Below are 23,274 nucleotides of genomic sequence, written 5' to 3'. Positions count from 1 at the left end.
GCTTCAGCTCACAGACGGATGGTCTGATATTCTCCTGTAGAATTCTCTGATACAGAGCAGAATTCATGGTTCCTTCTATTAAGGCAAGTCGTCCAGGTCCTGAGGCAGCAAAGCATCCCCAAACCATCACACCACCACCACCATGCTTGACCTTTGGTATGATGTTCTTACTGTGGAATGCGAAAACCAAACACTGCATTCCACAGTAAGAACATCATACCAAAGGTCAAGCATGGTGGTGGTGGTGTGATGGTTTGGGGATGCTAAAAAGCAACAAATTGGAAGTTTTGGAATGGCCTAGTCAAAGTCCAGACCTAATCCCAATTGAGATGTTGTGGCAGGACTTGAAACAAGCAGTTCATGCTTGAAAACCCACACGTCACTCAGTTAAAGCAGTTCTGCATGGAAGAGTGGGCCAAAATTCCTCCACAGCGACGTGAAAGACTGATCAACAACTACAGGAAGTATTTGGTTGGAGTCATTGCAGCTAAAGGTGGCACAACCAGTTATTGAGTGTAAGGGGGCAATTACTTTTTCACACAGGGGAATTGGGTGATGTATAACTTTGTTTATGAAATAAATGAAATAAATATGTAATTGTTGTGTTATTTGTTCACTTATGTTCTATTGATCTAATATTAGGTTTTGGTTGAAGATCTGATAACATTCAGTATCACAAATATGCAAAAGTAGAGAAAATTAGAAAGGGGGCAAATACTTTTTCATAGCACTGTACATACACTTAGGTTGGAGTCATTAAAACTCGTTTTTCAACCACTCCACAAATTTCTTGTTAACAAACTATAGTTTTGGCAAGTCGGTTAGGACATCTACTTTGTGCATGACACAAGTACATTTTCCAACAATTGTTTACAGACAGATTATTTCACTTATAATTCACTGTATCACAAGTCCAGTGGGTCAGAAGTACACTAAGTTGACTGTGCCTTTAAAAAGCATGGAAAATTCCAGAAAATGATGTCATGGCTTTAGAAGCTTCTGATAGGCTAATTGACATCATTTGAGTCAATTGGAGGTGTACCTGTAGTTGTATTTCAAGGCCTACCTTCAAACTCAGTGCCTCTTTGCTTGACATCATGGGGAAATCAAAATAAATCAGCCAAGACCTCAGAAAACAAATGGTAGACCTCCACAAGTCTGGTTCATCCTTGGGAGCAATTTCCAAACGCCTGAAGGTACCACGTTCATCTGTACAAACAATAGTACGCAAGTATAAACACCATGGGACCACGCAGCCGTCATACCGCTCAGGAAGGAGATGTGTTCTGTCTCCTAGAGATGAGCGTAGTCCCGTGTAGCTCAGTTGGTAGAGCATGGCGCTTGTAATGACAGGGTTGTGGGTTCGTTTCCCACGGGGGGCCAGTATGAAAATGTATGCACTCACTAACTGTAAGTCGCTCTGGATAAGAGCGTCTGCTAAATGTCTAAAATGTAAATGTAGCGTACTTTGGTGCGAAAAGTGCAAATCAATCCCAGAACAACAGCAAAGGACCTTGTGAAGATGCTGGAGGAAACAGGTACAAAAGTATCTATATCCACAGTAAAACGAGTCCTATATCGACATAACCTGAAAGGCCGCTCAGCAAGAAAGAAGACACTGCTCCAAAACCGCCATAAAAAAGCAAGACTATGGTTTGCAAGTGCATATGCGGACAAAGATCATACTTTTTGGAGAAATGTCCTCTGGTCTGATGAAACAAAAATAGAACTGTTTGGCCATAATGACCATTGTTATGTTTGGAGGAAAAATGGGGAGGCTTGCAAGCCGAAGAACACCATCCCAACCGTGAAGCCCGGGAGTGACATCATCATGCTGTGGGGGTGCTTTGCTGCAGGAGGGACTGGTGCACTTCACAAAATAGATGACATCATGAGGAAGGAAAATGATGTGGATATATTGAAGCAACATCTCAAGACATCAGTCAGGAAGTTAAAGTTTGGTCACATGGGTCTTCCAAATGGACAATGACCCAAATTATACTGCCAAAGTTGTGGCAAAATGGCTTAAGGACAACAAAGTCAAGGTATTGGAGTGGCCATCACAAAGCCCTGACCTCAATCCTATAGAAAATGTGTGGGCAGAACTGAAAAGGTGTGTGCGAGCAAGGAGGCCTACAAACCTGACTCAGTTACACCAGCTCTGTCAGGAGGAGTGGGCCAAAATTCACCCAACTTATTGTGGGAAGCTTGTGGAAGGCTACCCGAAACGTTTGATCCAAGTTAAACAATTTAAAGGCAATGCTACCAAATACTAATTGAGTGTATGTAAACTTCTGACCCACTGGGAATGTGATGAAAGAAATAAAAGCTGAAATAAATCATTCTCTCTACTATTATTCTGACATTTCACATTCTTAAAATAAAGTGGTGATCCTAACTGACCTAAGACAGGGAATTTTTACTAGGATTAAATGTCAGGAATTGTGAAAAACTGAGTTTAAATGTATTTGGCTAAGGTGTATGTAAACTTCCGACTTCAAATGTACGTTCTCTTTTCCCTTCAGCCTCTTAACAACCCTTACAGTCTTGAAAATTGGCCTAAATGGATAGGGCCAAATCAAATTGAAATGTTTATAACAGAAGAACTATAAAAATAAGCATATGCGTGACCATGGTAGCAACTGAAACAGTTTGGAGATTATGGGGAAATTGTCAGACCAAAGGTGAATACAGAACAGTTAACCTGGCACAAGACTGAATCTTAACATTAAACTGTTGATTTTATGACTGCCCCTCCCTACCTTCAGGCTATGCTCAAACCCTACACCCCATCCCGAGCACTCAGTTCTGCCACCTTTTGAAGAGGTAGTGTTTCAGATGTTTTCGGAAAATCGGCAGGGACTCTGCTGTCGAGCATCAGGGGGAAGCTGGTTCCACCATTGGGGTGCCAGGACAGAGACAAGCTTGGACTGGGCTGAGCGGGAGCTGCCCTCCCGTAGGGGTGGGAGGGCCAAGAGACCAGAGGTGGCAGAATGGAGTGCTCGGGTTGGGGTGTAGGGTTTGAGCATAGCCTGAAGGTAGGGAGGGGCAGTTCCTCTTGCTGCTCTGTAGGTAGGGCTGTTGTGTTGACCGTATTACCGCCAGACCGGCAGTCATGAGTATGACCACAGTAAAATTCCACGTGACTGTTGAGTCACGGTAATCTCCTTTTATGCACTCTGGACATGCTTTGTTAGTACCCAACTTGCTATCTACTATCAGGTCCTACTGGCCTGGTACTCAGGGCTCTATTGTCCGTCTAACTACTCTGACATAAATGCAATCTTAAATCACATCAAACACTTATCATCAAAAAAGTAGGCCTATCTTACTTTTTAAACTCCCCTCACTGTGATGATCCATTTGAAGAAAGAAATTCAAATGCAGGTTGAAACAGTGTGAAACATGGTTGTTGTGGATGTTGTTTCAAAGCCTAACACAACGAAATGGACAGCGCTTTCTAAGGTAATGATTAATTCAAGGCATCCTATACGCATATTAGAGCTTATGCATAGGCCTTATGAGGCCGGAAAAAAACAACCTGAATAAAAAATAATGGTTGTGCCTTTATACAATACATAGCCTACCACATATTACTAATGGCAGAAAAACATAAAACAAAACTGATTTAAGATGTCTTTGTACCTAATAGCCTATACTCCAAAATTCGAGTAATTGCCTTTGAGTGTGGAGTGTATTATTATGCATACCGGATGGACTGGTTACCTTATGCTATGCTCCAAAATGTATATCCATGAGTCTGGGAGAGAACCTAAAGCCGTAGGCGACGCTGTTGGTTCATTGATTATGAAGGGCGGCTTACAGTTAGCCTAAAATAAGTGAATTTGTATTTGATTTTGAGTAGCCTAGTAATAGGGATTTTCTTTAATATTTTCATAATTAATTGGGTGACACTACCTTTAGCTATACAGAATATCTCACCACCATGCGTTTCCATCTCCTCGTCGCTCTCCTTTATTCCTTTCTGGAGCCCACAGTTTAGTGAAATATGTTTAGTTGCGAAAACATAGCGATGTTCCCAAACAGATTTCACATAGTTTCCCAAATTAAGCACTGGGAAGCTGCAGGAACAAGGTTGGAGAGGTCATGGCATACAGAGTTTGGGCGAAATGTCACCTGTCGTGCAGCGAGAGCATGCTCCTCAAACAGTGATTCATGCCTGGAGTGAGATAAGTGTTCTTATATTTATTTCTCAGCTGCTCATGGTAAACACATGCTCCGCTATAAAACCGAATTAGCCTACAAAACGGACCGACGGGAAAGGGCTCGGCCTCCATTCGCTATTCCAGTGCATACAGATGACATTTGTTTTTTCCCCTGCCACTGTTCCTGCCCATTTAATAATGTGCCATTCTAAATCGAAACTAAATGTACATATTAGTAAAGATTAAATTGAGAATAGTCTGATTGGTGAAAATGTGATCCGTTGATGAGAGAACAGCTGTGCAGCCTGAGGCAAGGAACAGAGCAAGCTTTTTTTGCTACTTTCTCAAATCATCAATAGCCTATAGTCGCACCATGCAGCCCATATATGTGACCGACCACCTCGATTCGGCCTTATGTAGCAACATTTGAAATTGTGTTTTTTACTTTGGATAAAAGTAGAGACTCGGAGCTAGAAAATGGTATATCATACACTGCAGTTGAGGAACAATGGGAAAGTAATTCTGTTTTGAAAGTTGATAAACTTGTAACCCCACTTTTGAGAAAATGATCCTTGAATGTTTTGGTACACCTACTGGAGAGCTCTTCTTCGTCTACACCCATTCAGCATCGTTCACACCTTCTTAAGCCTTAGCCCCACCCATCTCTTTAAGGATTCACATGTGAGGACATGTGCTAAACAGAGTGGGTAGTTTAGTAAACAACCAAAGATTTCAAGACTAAAAGTGGTAAAAGTAGAAGCCTACAATAAGAAAAAACTCCACGTAAAAATACACTTTCTAGTCCTTGGTCAATATCCTAATCTGACTTTGGTGCAGGTCATGTTGTTCTTCACATTACCGTCTCTGGTAAACACACACTATATCAAATATAATTTACGTTTATTTGTTACATGCACAGGATACAGAAGGTGTAAATGGTACAGTGAAATGGTTACTTGCATAGTAGCAATATCAAAAACAGAACGTGTCCAGATAAAAATATTGTATAATTATTAGATGACGCTTACTCGACACACTTGTCTAAATTGATGGTTAATGTGAAGGAAATGCTATAACCACCCCTCAACCATATCTAGCTAAGTGGATGGGTCACTATTGTCTAGACATGTTCATGAAATATTACTTTAATCACCCCCAGACACACCTGGCTAACTTGATGGGTCATGTAATCATCTGGTAAAGTGGAGTCTTTTTTGTTTAGATAATGAACCAGCATAATCCCAACTCATACTACTACCAGTACAAACATTGTCATAGTTGTAGTATGAATCTGCAGGTAGCTAAAGCTAACAACTAGGTCCAATGTTAGCTAGCTAACATTAGGCTGTAGCTAGCAATGCAAATGTGTTTCTGATTCGAATAATATTACTAAACAGATCATACACGTAACGTTAGCAGGTTTCCTCCAGACGTGACGCTTGGCATTCAGGCCAAAGAGTTCAATCTTGGTTTCATGCCAGAGAATCTTGTTTCTCATGGTCTGAGAGTCTTTAGGTGCCTTTTGGCAAACTCTAAGCGGGCAGTCATGTTCCTTTTACTGAGGTGTGGCTTCCGTCTGGCCACTCTACCATAAAGGCCTGATTGGTGGAGTGCTGCAGAGATGGTTGTACTTCTGGCAGGTTCTCACATCTCCAGAGAGGGACTCTGGAGCTCTGTCAGTGTGACGATCGGGTTCTTGGTCACCTCCCTGACCAAGGCCCTTCTCCCCCGATTGCTCAGTTTGGCCGGGCGGCCAGCTCTAGGAAGAGTCTTGGTGGTTCCAAACTTCTTCCATTTAACAATGATGGAGGCCACTGTGTTCTTGGGGACCTTCAATGCTGCAGAAATGTTTTGGTACCCTTCCCCAGATCTGTGCATCGACACATTCCTGTCTCAGAGCTCTATGGACAATTCCTTCGACCTCATGGCTTGGTCTTTGCTCTGACATGCACTGTTAACTGTGGGACCTTATATAGACAGGTGAGTGCCTTTCCAAATCACGTCCAATCAATTGAATTTACCTCAGGTGGACTCCAATCAAGTTGTAGAAACATCTCAAGGATGACAATGGAAACAGGATGCACCTGCGCTCAATTTCGAGTCTCATAGCAAAGGGTCTGAATACTTATGTAAATAAGGTATATCTAAAAACCTGCTTTTGCTTTGTCATTATGGGGTATTGTGTGTAGATTGATGAGAATTGGTTTGAATTTAAATCCATTTTAGAATAAGGCTGTAATGTAACAAAATGTGGAGAAAGTCAAGGGGTCTGAATATTTTCCGAATGCAAAGACGTTCTAAGGTTTATCATTCACAACTAAAGTTGCCAAATAAGTCTAAATCTAGTATGTAGGACCTGTTTCAAATGATCACTTTTACACTCAACATAGCCACTTCATATGTGCACTCACTCTGTAATGGGAAAAATATCCTTTATTTTATTCAGCTAAGTTCAATTATATTATTCTTACTTTAAAATCACACAAAATAAAATAGTGGCACAGGATTTATAAGCATATCTTGTCAGCTAATTAAACAAGCCTACAGCCTATGGCATTGAGCATAGCCAGATAACATATATCTACAGTAGGCCAACTCATAGTCTGTTAACCTGAAATACATTTTCTTCATATCATAATGTTTCTTTAGACCTAACTAAAATAAATAATGGATTTATTGTGATGGTGTACATTTTAAATTGGTTTATTAGACTTTTTGTAAATGCAGATGTTCCAAAGGCACGCAACAGCGGCTTGTACAGTGAGGGAAAAAGGTATTTGATCCCCTGCTGATTTTGTACGTTTGCCCACTGACAAAGAAATGATCAGTCTATAATTTTAATGGTAGGTTTATTTGAACAGTGAGAGACAGAATAACAACAAAAAAATCCAGAAAAACGCATGTCAAAAATGTTATAAATTGATTTGCATTTTAATGAGGGAAACAAGTATTTGATCCCCTCTCAATCAGAAAGATTTCTGGCTCCCAGGTGTCTTTTATACAGGTAACGAGCTGAGATTAGGAGCACACTCTTAAAGGGAGTGCTCCTAATCTCAGCTTGTTACCTGTATAAAAGACACCTGTCCACAGAAGCAATCAATCAATCAGATTCCAAACTCTGGCCAAGACCAAAGAGCTCTCCAAGGATGTCGGGGACAAGATTGTAGACCTACACAAGGCTGGAATGGGCTACAAGACCATCGCCAAGCAGCTTGGTGAGAAGGTGACAACAGTTGGTGCGATTATTCGCAAATGGAAGAAACACAAAAGAACTGTCAATCTCCCTCGGCCTGGGGCTCCATGCAAGATCTCACCTCGTGGAGTTTCAATGATCATGAGAACGGTGAGGACTCAGCCCAGAACTACACGGGAGGATCTTGTCAATGATCTCAAGGCAGCTGGGACCATAGTCACCAAGAAAACAATTGGTAACACACTACGCCGTGAAGGACTGAATTCCTGCAGCGCCCGCAAGGTCCCCCTGCTCAAGAAAGCACATATACAGGGCCGTCTGAAGTTTGCCAATGAACATCTGAATGATTCAGAGGAGAACTGGGTGAAAGTGTTGTGGTCAGATGAGACCAAAATGGAGTTCTTTGGCATCAACTCAACTCGCCGTGTTTGGAGGAATGCTGCCTATGACCCCAAGAACACCATCCCCACCGTCAAACATGGAGGTGGAAACATTATGCTTTGGGGGTGTTTTTCTGCTAAGGGGACAGGACAACTTCACCGCATCAAAGGGACGATGGATGGTGCCATGTACCGTCAAATCTTGGGGGAGAACCTCCTTCCCTCAGCCAGGGCATTGAAAATGGGTTGTGGATGGGTATTCCAGCATGACAATGACCCAAAACACACGGCCAAGGCAACAAAGGAGTGGCTCAAGAAGAAGCACATTAAGGTCCTGGAGTGGCCTAGCCAGTCTCCAGACCTTAATCCCATAGAAAATCTGTGGAGGGAGCTGAAGGTTCGAGTTGCCAAACGTCAGCCTCGAAACCTTAATGACTTGGAGAAGATCTGCAAAGAGGAGTGGAACAAAATCCCTCCTGAGATGTGTGCAAACCTGGTGGCCAACTACAAGAAATGTCTGACCTCTGTGATTGCCAACAAGGGTTTTGCCATCAAGTACTAAATCATGTTTTGCAGAGGGGTCAAATACTTATTTCCCTCATTAAAATGCAAATCAATTTATAACATTTTTGACATGCGTTTTTCTGGATTTGTTTGTTATTCTGTCTCTCACTGTTCAAATAAACCTACCAGTAAAAATTATAGACTGATCATGTCTTTGTCAGTGGGCAAACGTACAAAATCAGCAGGGGTCAAATACTTTTTTCCCTCACTGTATGTGTGGAGGCCTGGAGATGCTAAACGTGTTTATGTTAAAGATAATTACCGTGAGACCGGCAGTCTTTTGCATGACAATAATCGGCTGACAACATTTCATGACCGCCACAGCCCTATCCGTAGGCAAGTACAATGGTCTTGTAGTGGATGCGAGGTTTGACTGGAAGCCAGTGGAGTATGCGGAGGAGCGGGGTGACATGGGAGAACTTGGGAAGGTTGAACACCTGGCGGACTGCAGCGTTCTGGATAAGTTGCAGGGTTTGATGGCACAAGCGGAGAGCCCAGCCAACAGCGAGTTGCAGTAGTCCAGACGGGAGACGATAAATTGCCTGGATTAGGACCCGCTTCCTCTGTGAGGTAGGGTAGTATTCTACGGATGTTGTAGAGCATGAACCTGCAGGAGCGAGTCACTGCTTTGATGTTTGCAGAGAACAACAAGGTGTTGTCCAGGGTCACTCCAAGGTTCTTTGAACTCTGGGAGGGACACCGTGGAGTTGTCAACCATGATGGAGAGGTATTTGAGCGGGCAGGCCTTCCCTGGGAGGAAGAGCAGCTCAGTCTTGTTGATCTTGAGGTGGTGGGCCGACATCCAAGCTGAGATATCTGCCAGGCACGCAGAGATGTGTCGCCACCTGGGTGTCAGAAGGGGTGAAGGAGAAAAGTAGTTGAATGTCATCCGCATAGCATATTCTCACCATGTGAGAATATGACGGAGCCAAGGGACTTGGTGTACAGAGGAAAGGGCCTAGAACCGAGCCCTGGGGGACACCAGTCGTGAGAGTATGTGGTACAGACACAGATCCTCTCCCTGATACCTGGTAGAAGCGGCCTGCCAGGTAGGATGCAATCCAAGCGTGTGCAGAGCCTGAGACGCCCAGCCTGAGAGAGTGTAGAGGAGGATCTGATGGTTCACGGTGTCGAAAGCAGTGGATAGATCTAGGAGGATGAGAACAGAGGAGAGAGAGTCAGCTTTTTCAGTGCAGAGAGCCTCCGTGACACAGAGAAGAGCGGTCTCGGTTGAGTGACCCAAGTCTGCTCTAATAACCTTTTTCTCAGCATTAGCTTTTTATTGAGGTGCTTTTTAAAACCAAAAGGAGACCTTTGTGTGTCAAAAGAATAGATGAGCAAGCATGAGTGAGATGTGCTAGCATTAGGCAATCTGTTGGTTTGCCCTGTGCGGAAACAATATCATTGTTTTGAACTCAAGATATGTGTTCTACCAAATTCTCTGAAGGACACTGTAGCTCAATATTTTCCCTTTCGTTCCTTTCACTGTATGTTTTTCCTGAGGCACAGCAATGTGTCTAGGCGATTGCATCATGTATAAGTTATCCTCTTCATTTTTGACTAACTATCAAACACAATTGTCTCTGATGATGTTCAGTTTGTGTGTGTGCCATTCAGGGGAAGGGTAATCCCATTTGTATATTTTTCACGTTCTCTCCTTTTTGTCTTGCTATTACTGTACTCTATTTTGTTCCCTGCCATGGAACTCCTACTCCTGGCCCCCCCTCTCTCTCCCAGCCTCCACTGCTCTCTGCACAGCTGCAGAGCTAAGCTGGTCCTTGGGGGGATGGTAGTGGAGAGATTGGCCGAGGCACAAACACGTAGTGTTTTCACGATAACACTACGCTATCAGCACGCATGATCTGTGGTCTGCTCATAATGAGGCCTGAGTGAGAGACTAATGGAGCCGTTGTTGGGGCGGGCTTGATGATGTGATTATGTAAGTGCCAAGCCTCTATGGAAATCAGAGGCTTTGTGTGTGTGTGTCAGGGAAGGGAGTAAGCAGGGGGAAGGGCTTTCACTCACCATCTGGGTTTTCATTTATTTATTTATTGACATTTTTTCAGCAATTATACACAGAAACGTCCGTAATTTCTCAGTCCAGGCCACCCCATTACACCTTTCATATTCAGATTCAGCATTGCATAATACATAAGTAATAAATATGTCCTTGCTACATCCCTGCTGTCTAGTCGTTAGGGAGAATATAGCAGACCGTGTCGGCAGGTAGCTTAGTGGTTAAGAGCGTTGTGCCAGTAACCGAAAGGTCGCTGGTTCTAATCCCCGAGCCGACTAGGTGAAAAATCTGTCGGTGCCCTTGAGCAAGGCACTTAACCCTAATTGCTCCTGTAAGTCGCTCTGGATAAGAGCGTCTGCTAAATGACTAAAAATAAATAAAAATAAATGATTATAGTACCACTGGCGTCCTGCAAGACAGAAACACTCTGCTCTCTGGCACTAAAATAAACCACAGTAGGCCTTTGTGGCTCTGTACTGGCAATTATGGTTGTGTTTCCCAGTTTTCTCCCCCCCCCCCCCCCCCCCCATGAAGCCACTTCCATTTTGACATTAGCAGTCTTGTTACTGATGCTGTTTTTACATGCAATTTACAGTATATTGACAGATTTTTCTTTAGGGCCAATGTTTATATGACCCCTTTACAAACGGGCCTATTTTTACCACATTCTTGCCTGCATGCGCCTTTTGTAACTCCCGTGCGCCTGCAGGCATGCCGGTGACTAGTGGTGTGCAGATGTGGGTGGGAATCTATTTTAATAAATCCATTGATTTATACACCATCAAAAATAAATCCATTATTAATTATTTTTGGCAGGTCCTGAGAAACATTATAAGACTAATAAAATGTATTTTCAAAATAATAGAATGGCATATTTTGAGTTTAATTATGTTACGTCCAAATGAATGTAATGTATAGTTCATTAAACAGACAAGACACACCTACCCCGATCACAGTCAACACACATGCACTGAGTGTACAAAACATTAGGAACACCTGCTCTTCCCATGACAGTCTTACCAGGTGAATCCAGGTGAAAGCTATGATCCCTTATTGATGTCACTTGTTAAATCCACTTCAATCAGTGTAGATGAAGGGGAGGAGAGAGGTTAAAGAAGGATTTTTAAGCCTTGAGACATGGATTGTGTATGTATGCCATTCAGAAGGTGAATGGGCAAGACAAAATATTTGAAGATGCAAAATATTTTTTATTGTGAAACAAACAAGAAATAAGACAAAAAAAACAGAAAAATTGAGCGTGCATAACTATCCAACATTCCTTCAATTCTGACCAGTTTCCCAGTCCCTGCCGATGAAACACATCCCCACAGCATGATGCTGCCACCACCATGCTTCACTGTGGGGATGGTGTTCTCGGGGTGATGAGAGGTGTTGGGTTTGCGCCAGACATAGTGTTTTCCTAAATGGCCAAAAAGCTCAATTTGAGTCTCATCTGACCAGAGTACCTTCTTCCATATGTTTGGGGAGTCTCCCACATGCCTTTTGGCGAACACCAAACGTGTTTGCTTATTTTTTTTCTTTAAGCAATGGCTTTTTTCTGGCTACTCTTCCGAAAAGCAGCTCTTGCTGCTGGTGACTCTCAGATCCACCTCTACGCAGACGACACCATTTTGTATACATCTGGCCCTTCATTGGACACTGTGTTAACAAACCTCCAAACGAGCTTCAATGCCATACAACACTCCTTCAGTAGCCTCCAACTGCTCTTAAACACTAGTAAAACTAAATGCATGCTTTTCAATCGAACGCTGCTGGCACCCGCCCACCCGACTAGAATCACCACTCTCGACGGGTCTGACCTAGAGTATGTGGACAACTACAAATACCTAGGTGTCTGGTTAGACTGTAAACTCAACTTCCAGACTCACATAAAGAATCTCCAATCCAAAGTTAAATCTAGAATCGGCTTCCTATTTCGCAACAAAGCCTCCTTCACTCATGCTGCCAAACATGCCCTCGTAAAACTGACTATCCTACCGATCCTTGACTTCGGCGATGTCATTTACAAAATAGCCTCCAACACTCTACTCAGCAAATTGGATGTAGTCTATCACAGTGCCATCCGTTTTGTCTCCAAAGCCCCATACACTACCCACCACTGTGACCTGTATGCTCTTGTTGGCTGGTCCTCACTACATGTTCGTCGTCAAACCCACTGGCTCCAGGCCATCTATGAATCACTGCTAGGCAAATCCCCGCCTTATCTTAGCTCATTGGTCACCATAGCAGCACCCACCCGTAGTCTGCGCTCCAGCAGGTATATCTCACTGGTCATTCCCAAAGCCAACACCTCCTTTGGCCGCCATTCCTTCCAGTTCTCTGCTGCCAATCACTGGAACGAATTGCAAAAATCTCTGAAGCTGGAGACTCTTATCTCCCTCAATAACTTTAAGCATCAGTTGTCAGAGCACCTTACCGATCACTGCACCTGTACACAGCCTATCTGAAATTAGCCCACCCAACTACCTCATCCCTATATTGTTATTTATTTTGCACCCCAGTATCTCTATTTGCACATAATCTCTTGCACATCTAACATTCCAGTGTTAATACTATTGTAATTATTTTGCACTATAGCCTATTTATTGCCTTACCTCCATAACTTGCTACATTTGCACACACTGTATATATATTTTCTGTTGTATTTTTGACTTTATGTTTTTTACCCCATATGTAACTCTGTGTTGTTTTTATTGCACTGCTTTGCTTTATCTTGGCCAGGTCGCAGTTGTAAATGAGAACCTGTTCTCAACTGGCTTACCTGGTTAAATAAAGGTGAAATAATTTTTTTTTTTTAAAAGCCCAGCTCTGTGGAGTGTACGGCTTAAAGTGGTCCTATGGACAGATACTCCAATCTCCGCTGTGGAGCTTTACAGCTCCTTCAGGGTTATCTTTGGTCTCTTTGTTGCCTCTGATTAATGCCCTCCTTGCCTGGTCCGTGAGTTTTGGTGGGCTGCCCTCTCTTGGCAGGTTTGTTGTGGTGCCATATTCTTTCAATTTTTTTAAATGATGGATTTAATGGTGCTCCGTGGGATGTTCAAAGTTTCAGATCTTTTTTTATAACCCAACCCTGATCTGCACTTCTCCACAACTTTGTCCCTGACCTGTTTGGAGAGCTCCTTGGTCTTCATGGTGCTGCTTGCTTGGTGGTGCACCTTGCTTAGTGGTGTTGCAGACTCTGGAGCCTTTCAGAACAGGTGTGTATATATACTGAGATTATGTGACAGATCATGTGACTCTTAGATTGCACACAGGTGGACTTTATTTAACTAATTATGTGACTTCTGAAGGTAATTGGTTGCACCAGATCTTATTTAGGGACTTCATAGCAAAGGGGGTGAATACATATGCACGCACCACTTTTCCGTTATTGATTTTTTTGACTTTTTTGAAACAAGTAATATTTTTCATTTCACTTCACCAATTTGGACTATTTTGTGTATACATGACATCTAAATAAAAATCCATTTAAATTACATGTTGTAATGCAACAAAATAGGAAAAACGCCAAGGGGGATGAATACTTTTGCAAGGCACTGTATTCCAATATTTTCATCATTCATTGATATTTATTCCCACAGTAATTATTTATGAATCCATTCAGTTGTGGTTAAGATAACAGCGTATGCTCAGTGGTGGGCTATGTGAAGAGATGGGAGAAGTGACATGCCTTGCAAAGTTTAGAACTGGCAGGAGGATGGTTAAATGGTGCTGCCTAGCAACCATCAAGAGTTTAAGAACGTAGTGTGTGCAAATGCCGCCTCAGCATTACAGCCGTAGGCAGAAAGTTTACCGAAATGATTTCTAGGTTGTTAGTCGGAAATAAAAGTTTCTGCTTTGATACCGGCAATACCTTTCAGAGAGTGTATAAGGAAAAGGCGGAAAAAAGTTGGTGGTATGGTAAAGTTGGCGGAAAAATGTCTTAGTATGAAAGAGAGATGACATTCCAGCATCTAGGCCTACCTAACAATGCCTCGAAGGCAGGCGTTTAGAAAATCATGGCCTCATATGGAACAGAGCAACATTTTACTACTCATTAACCTTTACTGATGTAAGTAGTGAACTGATTATTCAAAGCTTTTCATTTCACAAAACATTGACGCAAACAGCCGTCTTTTCCAGACCCTTGTTTATAAAGTTTATACTTATTGTTTGAATTCCCTGAGTTTGATGAATAGCGTGTTTGAGTCTAAAACCACATATACAGCAGATCATGACCTATCGTTTTACAGCCCAGCTCCCCTCTCCTCCCCTCTACCCATGACTTTGGTCATGTAATTGTTAGCATTCCAGGCCACCCAGCTCTTTTCTGGTTGTGTGGTACAGTACAGGGATGTTGCAGGGGAGGTCAGACTTTAGACGCCACGCATTGGTTTTGGGCATCTGTGTGTGGCCTAGTGAGTAGTGACCACATGACAATGCAAAGCTCAACAAATTGAAGAGCAACTAGGCTTTATGCTTTGTTTTATTGTATTGTATTAGTGTCTAGAGTCTGAAGGTCTGTTACAGAACTATGTACCTTTACATTTTGGGGGTCTGTTTGATCTGCCTCAGTATTCCAGTCTACCAAAAAACTGTTCCCTCTGAGTCATGGGCGTGGCATAGACACGCCTTTAGCTTATCGTGTCAGACTGTACAGACACAAGTAATATTTAAGGTCATTATGACTTTCAAGCTTTTAGCCAATCATCCAGGGTTTGTGTGCAGACATGAAATGCATCAGGTAGGCTAGTATGCGAAGGCCATATGCTGCTCTGAGTGAGTCAAGCAATGAGTGGGATAGGCCTAGTTGTTCTCGTGTAGTTTCCTCTTTTTCAGACCACTCACCGTGTTGGCCTCACAAATGGATGAGTTAATCATTACAGTCATGATGTCAAATCCCATGTCTCCCCGAGGAACATTATCTGCTTTGAGTGTTTCATGGATTGACACTTTTTCATGTAGCAGAGTGGTGTTCTCATGTGATGAAGCACTTCTACCACTGTGCACTGGGGGTAGAGGAGCTCTTAGGAATAGATATTGGCAACCACTCAAGGGGGGAAATCAGTCATAGTCAAAGAAACCATTCAGGACAATGACCATGAATAACTCAATATTACTCTAATACATATAGGCCTAATACACAACGGAACATTCTTTTGTTCATAGAGGGCTTTTATTTTCTACCCCCTAACATTGAACTTGATCTGTGTGATTTGATTAAACAGACTTACAATTCTAAATATCCAGTTTTTCTTTAAATTAAATGTTCATTTGCACAAAGCTGTCATGGTGCCAGTTTGCTAATGTGTCCTCCTGCTAGTCTGCTAGAGGGCAATTCCACTGTAATGAAGTTGTGCTGAGACTCAGACTTTTCACTTCCTTCAGAAAGTATTCACACTCCTTGACTTTTTCCCCATTTTGTTGTGTTACAGCCTAAATAATAAATTGATTAAATTGAGATTGTTTGTCACTGACCTACACACAATTCCCCATAATGTCAAAGTAGAATTGTCTTTCAATTTAAAAAAAATAATAACAATTATTATAAATGAAAGCTGAAATGTCTTGAGTCTATCTTGGCCAGGTTGCAGAACTTGTTCTCAAGTGGCTTACCTGGTTAAATAAAGGTTAAATAAATAAATACAAAATTAATCCCCTTTGATATGTACTCCTGAGTGGCGCAGTGGTCTAAGGCACTGCATCACAGTGCTAACTGTGCCACTAGAGATCCTGGTTTGAATCCAGGCTCTGTCGCAGCCGGCCGCGACCGGGAGACTCATGGGCGGCGCACAATTGGCCCAGTGTCGTCCAGGGTAGGGGAGGGAATGGCCGGCAGGGATGTAGCTCAGTTGATAGAGCATGGCGTTTGCAACGCCAGGGTTGTGGGTTCGATTCCCACGGGGGGCCAGTATAAAAAAAAAATCACAAGTTGCATGGACTCGCTCTGTGTGCAATAATAGTGTTTAACATGATTTTTGAATGACCACCTCATCTCTCTACTCCACACATACAATTATCTGTAAGGTCCTTCAGTCGAGCAGTGAATTTCCAACACAGACTCAATCACAAAGACCAGGGAGGTTTTCCAATGCCTCGCAAAGAAGGGCACCTATTGGTAGATGGGTAAAAAAAAAATTAACAGACATTGAATATCCCTTTAAGCGTGGTGAAGTTATTAATTACACTTTGGATGGTGTATCAATATACCCAGTCACTACAAAGATACAGATGTCCTTCCTAACTTAGTTGCCGAAGAGGAAGGAAACCGCTCAGGGATTTCACCATGAGGCCAATGGTGACTTTGAAACAGTTACATAGTTGAATGCCTGTGATAGGAGAAAACTGAGGATGGATCAACAACATTGTAGTTACTCCACAATACTAACTTAATTGACAGAGTGAAAGGAAGGAAGCCTATACAGAAAAAAAAAAATCTTCCAAAAAGTGCATCCTGTTTGCAACAAGGTACTAAAGTAATACTGCAAAAAAATTGACAAAACAATTCACTTTATATCCTGAATACAAAGTGTTATGTTTGGGGCAAATCCATTACATCATATTAATGAGTACCACATATTTTCAAGCATAGTGGTGGTTGCATCATATTATGGGTATGCTTGTAATAGTTAAGGACTGGGGACTTTTACAGGATAAAAAAGAAATGGAATAGAGCTAAGCACAGGCAAAATCCAGTCTGCAAAAGTTTCAGTATGCTTTCCACCAGACACTGGGAGATTAATTCACCTTTCAGCAGGACAATAACCTAAAACACAAGGCCAAATCTACACTGGAGTTGCTTACCAAGAAGACATTTAATGTTCCTGAGTGCCCGAGTTACAGTTTTCACTTAAATCTGCTTGAAAATCATTGGTAAGACTTGAAAATGGTTGTCTAGCGATTAGGCTTTGGAGCGGGATACCGTATATACCGTATACCGGGGTATTTGGAAAAAGCCACAGGATGGTTTTTCAATACTGTCAATACTGTCTACTATTTATTTATAGTTTTTCAACCCCCCAAAATATTTGTAGCTACTTTTTAAGTTAATACCTGTAGTCAACTTGCAATACGTTAGGTGATAAAGCAGATTGTGTTTTTCATTTCACCTGTCAGATTATTTTACATTATGAAGTTTAGCGTAATTCCCCAGAACATTTGAGCCAGTCATGTGTTTTTGTAAATAGCACAACGTGAGAAAGCGGTTCTATATAATTGTTCTATATCTATCGGCAAGCCTCTGATGTGCAAAGCACAAGGTGAAGAAGTTACACTTGTATGCAATTCACTACTTTCTGCAAGCTGCCATTTTTTCCCCCTGTGCTTCCTACCAGTGTTTTTTTCCTCCTCCGCTCTTCTCCCCTCTGCTCCGCGAACACATGCTGCTCTTCCTTTAGAAATGCATGCATCACGTTGTTCATTTGCACAATTTCTCTCGTTCACCTTCCCTTGTAAATATCCACACTCACCGAAAATGACATTTGGTAGTTACTAGCTATGCTTGTATAACTTTATGAGCTAGATTTGCCTGTCTTTGCTATTAGTTTATGTTAGTTTTCACTCGTTAGCATTTAGTGAACAGCGTCTGTGATTTTGCTGTTACTTGTGCAAATATATCTAATCAATTTTTAATTCAGGCTGTAACAATAAAATGTGGAATAAATCAAGGGCTATGAATGCTTTATAAAGGCACTGTATGTCAAACAAAAAACATTGATTTCAAAGTTTAACAAACCACATGACTCTATTTACAAGGACTAGGTTTGGGCGGTATCCAGATCTTCATTCCGACCTTCTGCCATACCAGGATATTCGGTAATACCGGCACTGAACACAAGGGGTGCTTTTTTCAAACCCCACTCATACTTTATAACTTGAAGGTTAGCAATGCTAACAGTACATGTACAATCCCATAGAGAATGCTAACTAATGCTAACAAGCACATTGTGAACATTTTGTACAGTTTCTGACCTAAACTATACAAGTATTGCTACTCACATTTGCTATATGCACAAAACAATCCAGGAGGGGATTCTCTGCTGTTACCAAACGAATGCTTGATTTTGGAAGATGCTAACCACTTAGCTAGATCGCTAACTAGCTACTAAATTGGCAAACCAAATGTACAACTGCAGAGCATTTAGCACATTTTAGACGGTTAACTTAATAGTTATAAGATATCTACACTGTTTACACTGATATCTACACAATTTACACTGAAACTTTTACAAAAACACATTTCAAATAAAATCAAACCGGGAAATGCTTACTTACAAGCCATAGCTAACAATGCAGTTTTAAGAAAAATAAGAGCTAAGAAAATATGTACAAAATAAACTAAAGTTTAAAAAAAGTAACACAATAAAATAACAACAACGAGGCTATATACAGGGGGTACCGGTACCGAGTCAATGGGGGGGAGGGGGGGTGTCAATACAAAAATAGTCCGGGTAGCCATTTGATTAACGGTGGAATGCTGAAATCAAGGCCGGACCAAAAATCAAGGCCGGACCAAAAAACGATGTCTGTGGACTTTGAAATCAAGGCCAGGGCAGATTGATGAAATGTATGACTTTTCAACTTCCATATACGTCCAGTGTCAGTCGGTGCTCAGTGGTTGAGGATGCTGGTTACAGTAAATGGAAAGGGAGGGAGCTCATGGGTAGGTGTAAGTAATAGCCGAAGGAGGTGACATTAATTGGAGAGAAGAGAGGGAGGGGCTGTCCAGACTTTTCACACTCTGCTTTGACCACCAGATGACAGAAAGAGAAAGAAAACTGTTATCAGCTGAACATAACAGTATGCCAGTGGAAGGGAGGACAGTAGCATGTGACCCAACTGTGGTTTGTAACTACTATGATTTCACATTGTAGCCAATTCAATTGCAGAAATTCCTTCACCGATTTTTCTGAAATTCTGTTACTGATTTGGTAACCGAATTCTGAGTTTTAATCACTTAATAATTAATAAACAAAATTGATATCAGTAAAAACACTATAACTAATGGATAGGTCTACCTTTACTTATTACTTCTGTGAACTTTCATTATCCTCCCTCATGAGGGAGAGAAATTAGAAAATATATCTTCAAGATATGTTGGTTTTTGGTAACAGAATTTCAAGGCACAAGGCAATGTTTCTTAAACGTACAGAAGGCAGAACTAATTATCCTAAACTAAATATAAGTGTTGATATTAAGTTGGCAGGGGTCTTTAAATTCTGTAAATTCTAATACCTTTTAAGACTTTTTCTGGTAGTCCCCTTTTCCATCTATTTGACAAGAAATCAAAGCCTTTGCGTATTCCTAATTTTTAGGATGGAAAATGATTTAGAAATGTATATATGCCTTAATTTCTCTAAAATATAGACTCTTAGCTTTCATTTGACACCCAATTTGACATGCTCCTATTAACTTCACATGTTGTTGCTCATGGGTCCTTTTACATGGAAATGACCTATACCATAAGTTAATTGGTATAGTTGTTAACCTGTCTACTTCTCTCCCTGTGCTTTCTCCTTGCAGAGGTCAGGAGCAACACATCCGCTATGAGCACATCTACCTACCTGAGCCCAACAACCAATCAGAGGTGGAGTATGCTGAGATAAAGCGCCCCCGCCTGGACCTGGGGGCGGAGTCTCTCATGCGGCACTCAACCCACCGCCCACAACTTCCTCTGGGAGGGGCTGAGGACATGTCAAAGGTCAGTATTGATTACTTGACAGGAGGATCTCAAAGGCCAAAGTCGATTAAATCTCTTGAGGGACTTTCATTTTGAATTGTTTGTTTGTGTTCTGAAATCCAGCAGCTGGGTAATGCTGGCATGTCAAAGGTCATGGTTTGATTACTGACTAAAATGACTCCTGCTTTGATGTGTGTTTGGCTCAAAGTAGGGCTGACCCCAATTAGTCGACTGGTCGATTGTTTGGTCCTTATGCTGTTGGTCGACCGAGATTGTTTTAGTCGAGCAGTAACCTGTGCTTAAGGGCTTGTAAGTAAGCATTTCACTGTAATGTCTACACCTGTTGTATTTGGCGCATGTTGCAAATAAAATTTCACTTGATATATATACAGAAGTTTGGACACACCTACTCATTCAAGGGTTTTTCTTTATTTTGACTATTTTCTATATTGTAGAATAATAGTGAAGACTTTAAGACTAGGAAATAACATATATGGAATCATGTAGTAACCAAAAAAGTGTTAAACAAATCAAAATACATTTTGATTTTAGATTCTTCAAAGTAGCCACCCTTTGCCTTGATGACAGCTTTGCACACTCTTGGCATTCTCTCAACCAGCTTCATGAGGAATGCTTTTCCAACAGTCATGAAGGAGTTCCTACAAATGCTGAGCACTTGTTGGCTGCTTTTCCTTCACTCTGCAGTCCAACTCATCCCAAACCATCTCAAATGGGTTGAGGTTGGGTGATTGTGGAGGCCAGGTCATCTGATGGAGCACTCCATCACTCTCCTTGGTCAAATAGCCCTAACACAGCCTGAAAGTGTTTTGGGTCATTATCCTGTTGAAAACAAATGATAGTCCTACTAAGCGCAAACCAGATGGGATGGCGTATCGCTGCAGAATGCTGTGGTAGCCATGCTGGTTAAGTGTGCCTTGAATTCTAAATAAATCATAGACAGTGTCACCAGCAAAGCTCCCCCACACCATCACACCACCTCCTCCATGCTTCACGGTGGGAACCACACATGCGGAGATCATCCGTTCACCTACTCTGCGTCTCACAAAGACATGGCGATTGGAACCATAAATCTCAACTTTGGACTCATCAAACCAAAGGACAGATTTCCACCAGTCTAATGTCCATTGCTCGTGTTTCTTGGCCCAAGCAAGTCTCTTCTTCTTATTGGTGTCCTTTAGTAGTGGTTTCTTTGCAGCAATTCGACCATGAAGGCCTTATTCATGCAGTCTCCTCTGAACAGTTGATGTTGAGATGTCTGTTACTTGAACTCTGTGAAGCATTTATTTGGTCTGCAATATGAGGTGCAGTTAACTATAATGAACTTAACCTCTGCAGCAGAGGTAACTCTGGGTCTTCCTTTCCTGTGGCGGTCCTCATGAGATCCAGTTTCATTATAGTGCTTGATGGTTTTTGCGACTGCAATTTTTCGGATTGACTGACCTTCACGTCTGGAAGAAACCTGGAGCCATCCCTACGGTGAAGCATGGTGGTGGCAGCATCATGCTGTGGGTATGTCTTTCAGCAGCAGGGACTGGGAGACTAGTCAGGATCGAGGGAAATATTAACAGAGCAAAGTACAGAGAGATCCTTGATGAAAACCTGGTCCAAAGCGTTCAGGACCTCAGACTGGGGCAATGGTTCACCTTCCAACAGGACAACGACCCAAAGCACACAGCCAAGACAACACAGGAGTGGCTTCGGGATGAGTCTCTGAATGTCCTTGAGTGGCCCAGCCAAAGCCCGACTTGAACCCGATCGAACATCTCTGGAGAGACCTGAAATTAGCTGTGCAGCGACGCTCCCAATCCAACCTGACAGAGCTTGAGAGGATCTGCAGAGAAGAATGGGAGAAACTCCCCAAATACAGGTGTGCCAAGCTTGTAGCGTCATACCCAAAAAGACTTGAGGCTGTAATCGCTGCCAAAGGTGTTTCAACAAAGTATGGAGTAAAGGGTCTGAATACTTATCTAAATGTGATTTTTAAGTTTTACATTTTTAATACATTTGCAAAATATTCTAAAAACCTGTTTTTGCTTTGTCACTATGGGGTATTGTGTGTAGATTGATGAGGAATTAAAACAATTTAATCAATTTTAGAATAAGGCTGTAACGTAACAACATGTGGAAAAAGTCAAGGGGTCTGAATACTTTCCAAATGCACTATATATGCCATTTAGCAGACATCCAAGCGACTTAGTCATGCGTGCATACATTTTACGTATGGGTGGTCCCGGGAATCAAACCCACTACCCTGGTATTACAAGCACCATGCTCTACCAGCTAAGCTACAAAGGACCACTGGTGGTGGTATACACAGCAGCTAATGATAGTGAATATTTCCTCAAGGGATCAGTTCAGTCATGAGTGAGGTAGATTGCATTTCACTTTTAGAGGTCATAACCTACTCCACCATCAGTCATCAACTGTGCTCTGCTCTAACTGCACTGGTGCTGTGGCATGTAAAGTGGCAGACGCAGATGTGTGGAATGTTAGCTAGCTCTGAGAATGTGTCCCGTGATCTGGGCTGGTGCAGTCAGTTTGTGTTACTTTCTACAGGGTCTGTTTCTAGGTCAGAGGCTCAGGGGAAGGTTGTGCTGCTCACTGCTCTGCTCTCCTCTCACCAGTCATCAACACAGAGGATGACACACTACTAGTACCGTTTCTTTGCTCATCAGCAAGTTCTAGCACCTAGAAGGAATGATTGTTCCCACTCATACTCATAAAAAATTGTCATTTTAGCAGACGCTCTTATCCAGAGCGATTTACAGTTAGTGAGTGCATACATTTTTTTTTTTTATACTGTTGTTAGTAATTTACATAGTGCTCAGGTAACAACACACTTGCTGTCTCTGTTTAGCTAGCTACGTCCAGTTTGTATCTTCTACACGTCAAATGTTAGCAGAATAGTAGTTTTGTCAATTTTCTTAATCTTTTCCAGATTATTCATAATTTAGGTCATCTTTGAATAAGGGGCAAAAGAGGGTGGCTGTGCCTCAGTGGTGAAACTAGCCTTTCTCTGCTATGGCCTGCCTGTGGGACAGCAGTGTGTGTGTTTTCTGCTTGAGATCCTGCTGAGTGGCAGCATCTTCCCCTGGGACAGCCAGGGTGTTATTAGACACCGCCACTACCACAATGTGATCCTGGGACTGGGAGAAGGATGAGGAAGGGGATTGACCTTAATGCTGTTGACCTTAACAAGAGCTCCAGGACCAGTGGAAGCAAAATAGCCTTATAACATCAGAGATCCACCACCA

General features: G+C 42.1%; 1 protein-coding gene across 1 annotated transcript in view; it reads left to right on the top strand.

Moving 5' to 3' along the window:
• The window catches only part of LOC311141887 (nuclear receptor corepressor 2-like), a 183,323-nt gene that overhangs the window by 75,075 nt on the left and 84,974 nt on the right, over window positions 1-23,274 (top strand). The window contains exons 4-5 of the mRNA XM_084177385.1: window positions 18,076-18,135; window positions 19,843-20,020. Of these exons, the coding sequence (XP_084033511.1) occupies window positions 18,076-18,135; window positions 19,843-20,020 (238 nt within the window). The remainder of the gene's footprint in view (window positions 1-18,075; window positions 18,136-19,842; window positions 20,021-23,274) is intronic.

The sequence above is a fragment of the Coregonus lavaretus genome (assembly GCF_964263955.1).
Source record: "Coregonus lavaretus genome assembly, chromosome: 14".
Classification (NCBI taxonomy): domain Eukaryota; kingdom Metazoa; phylum Chordata; class Actinopteri; order Salmoniformes; family Salmonidae; genus Coregonus; species Coregonus lavaretus.
Note: the sequence above shows the minus strand (reverse complement) of the source record. Positions and strands in the feature narration are given on the sequence as shown.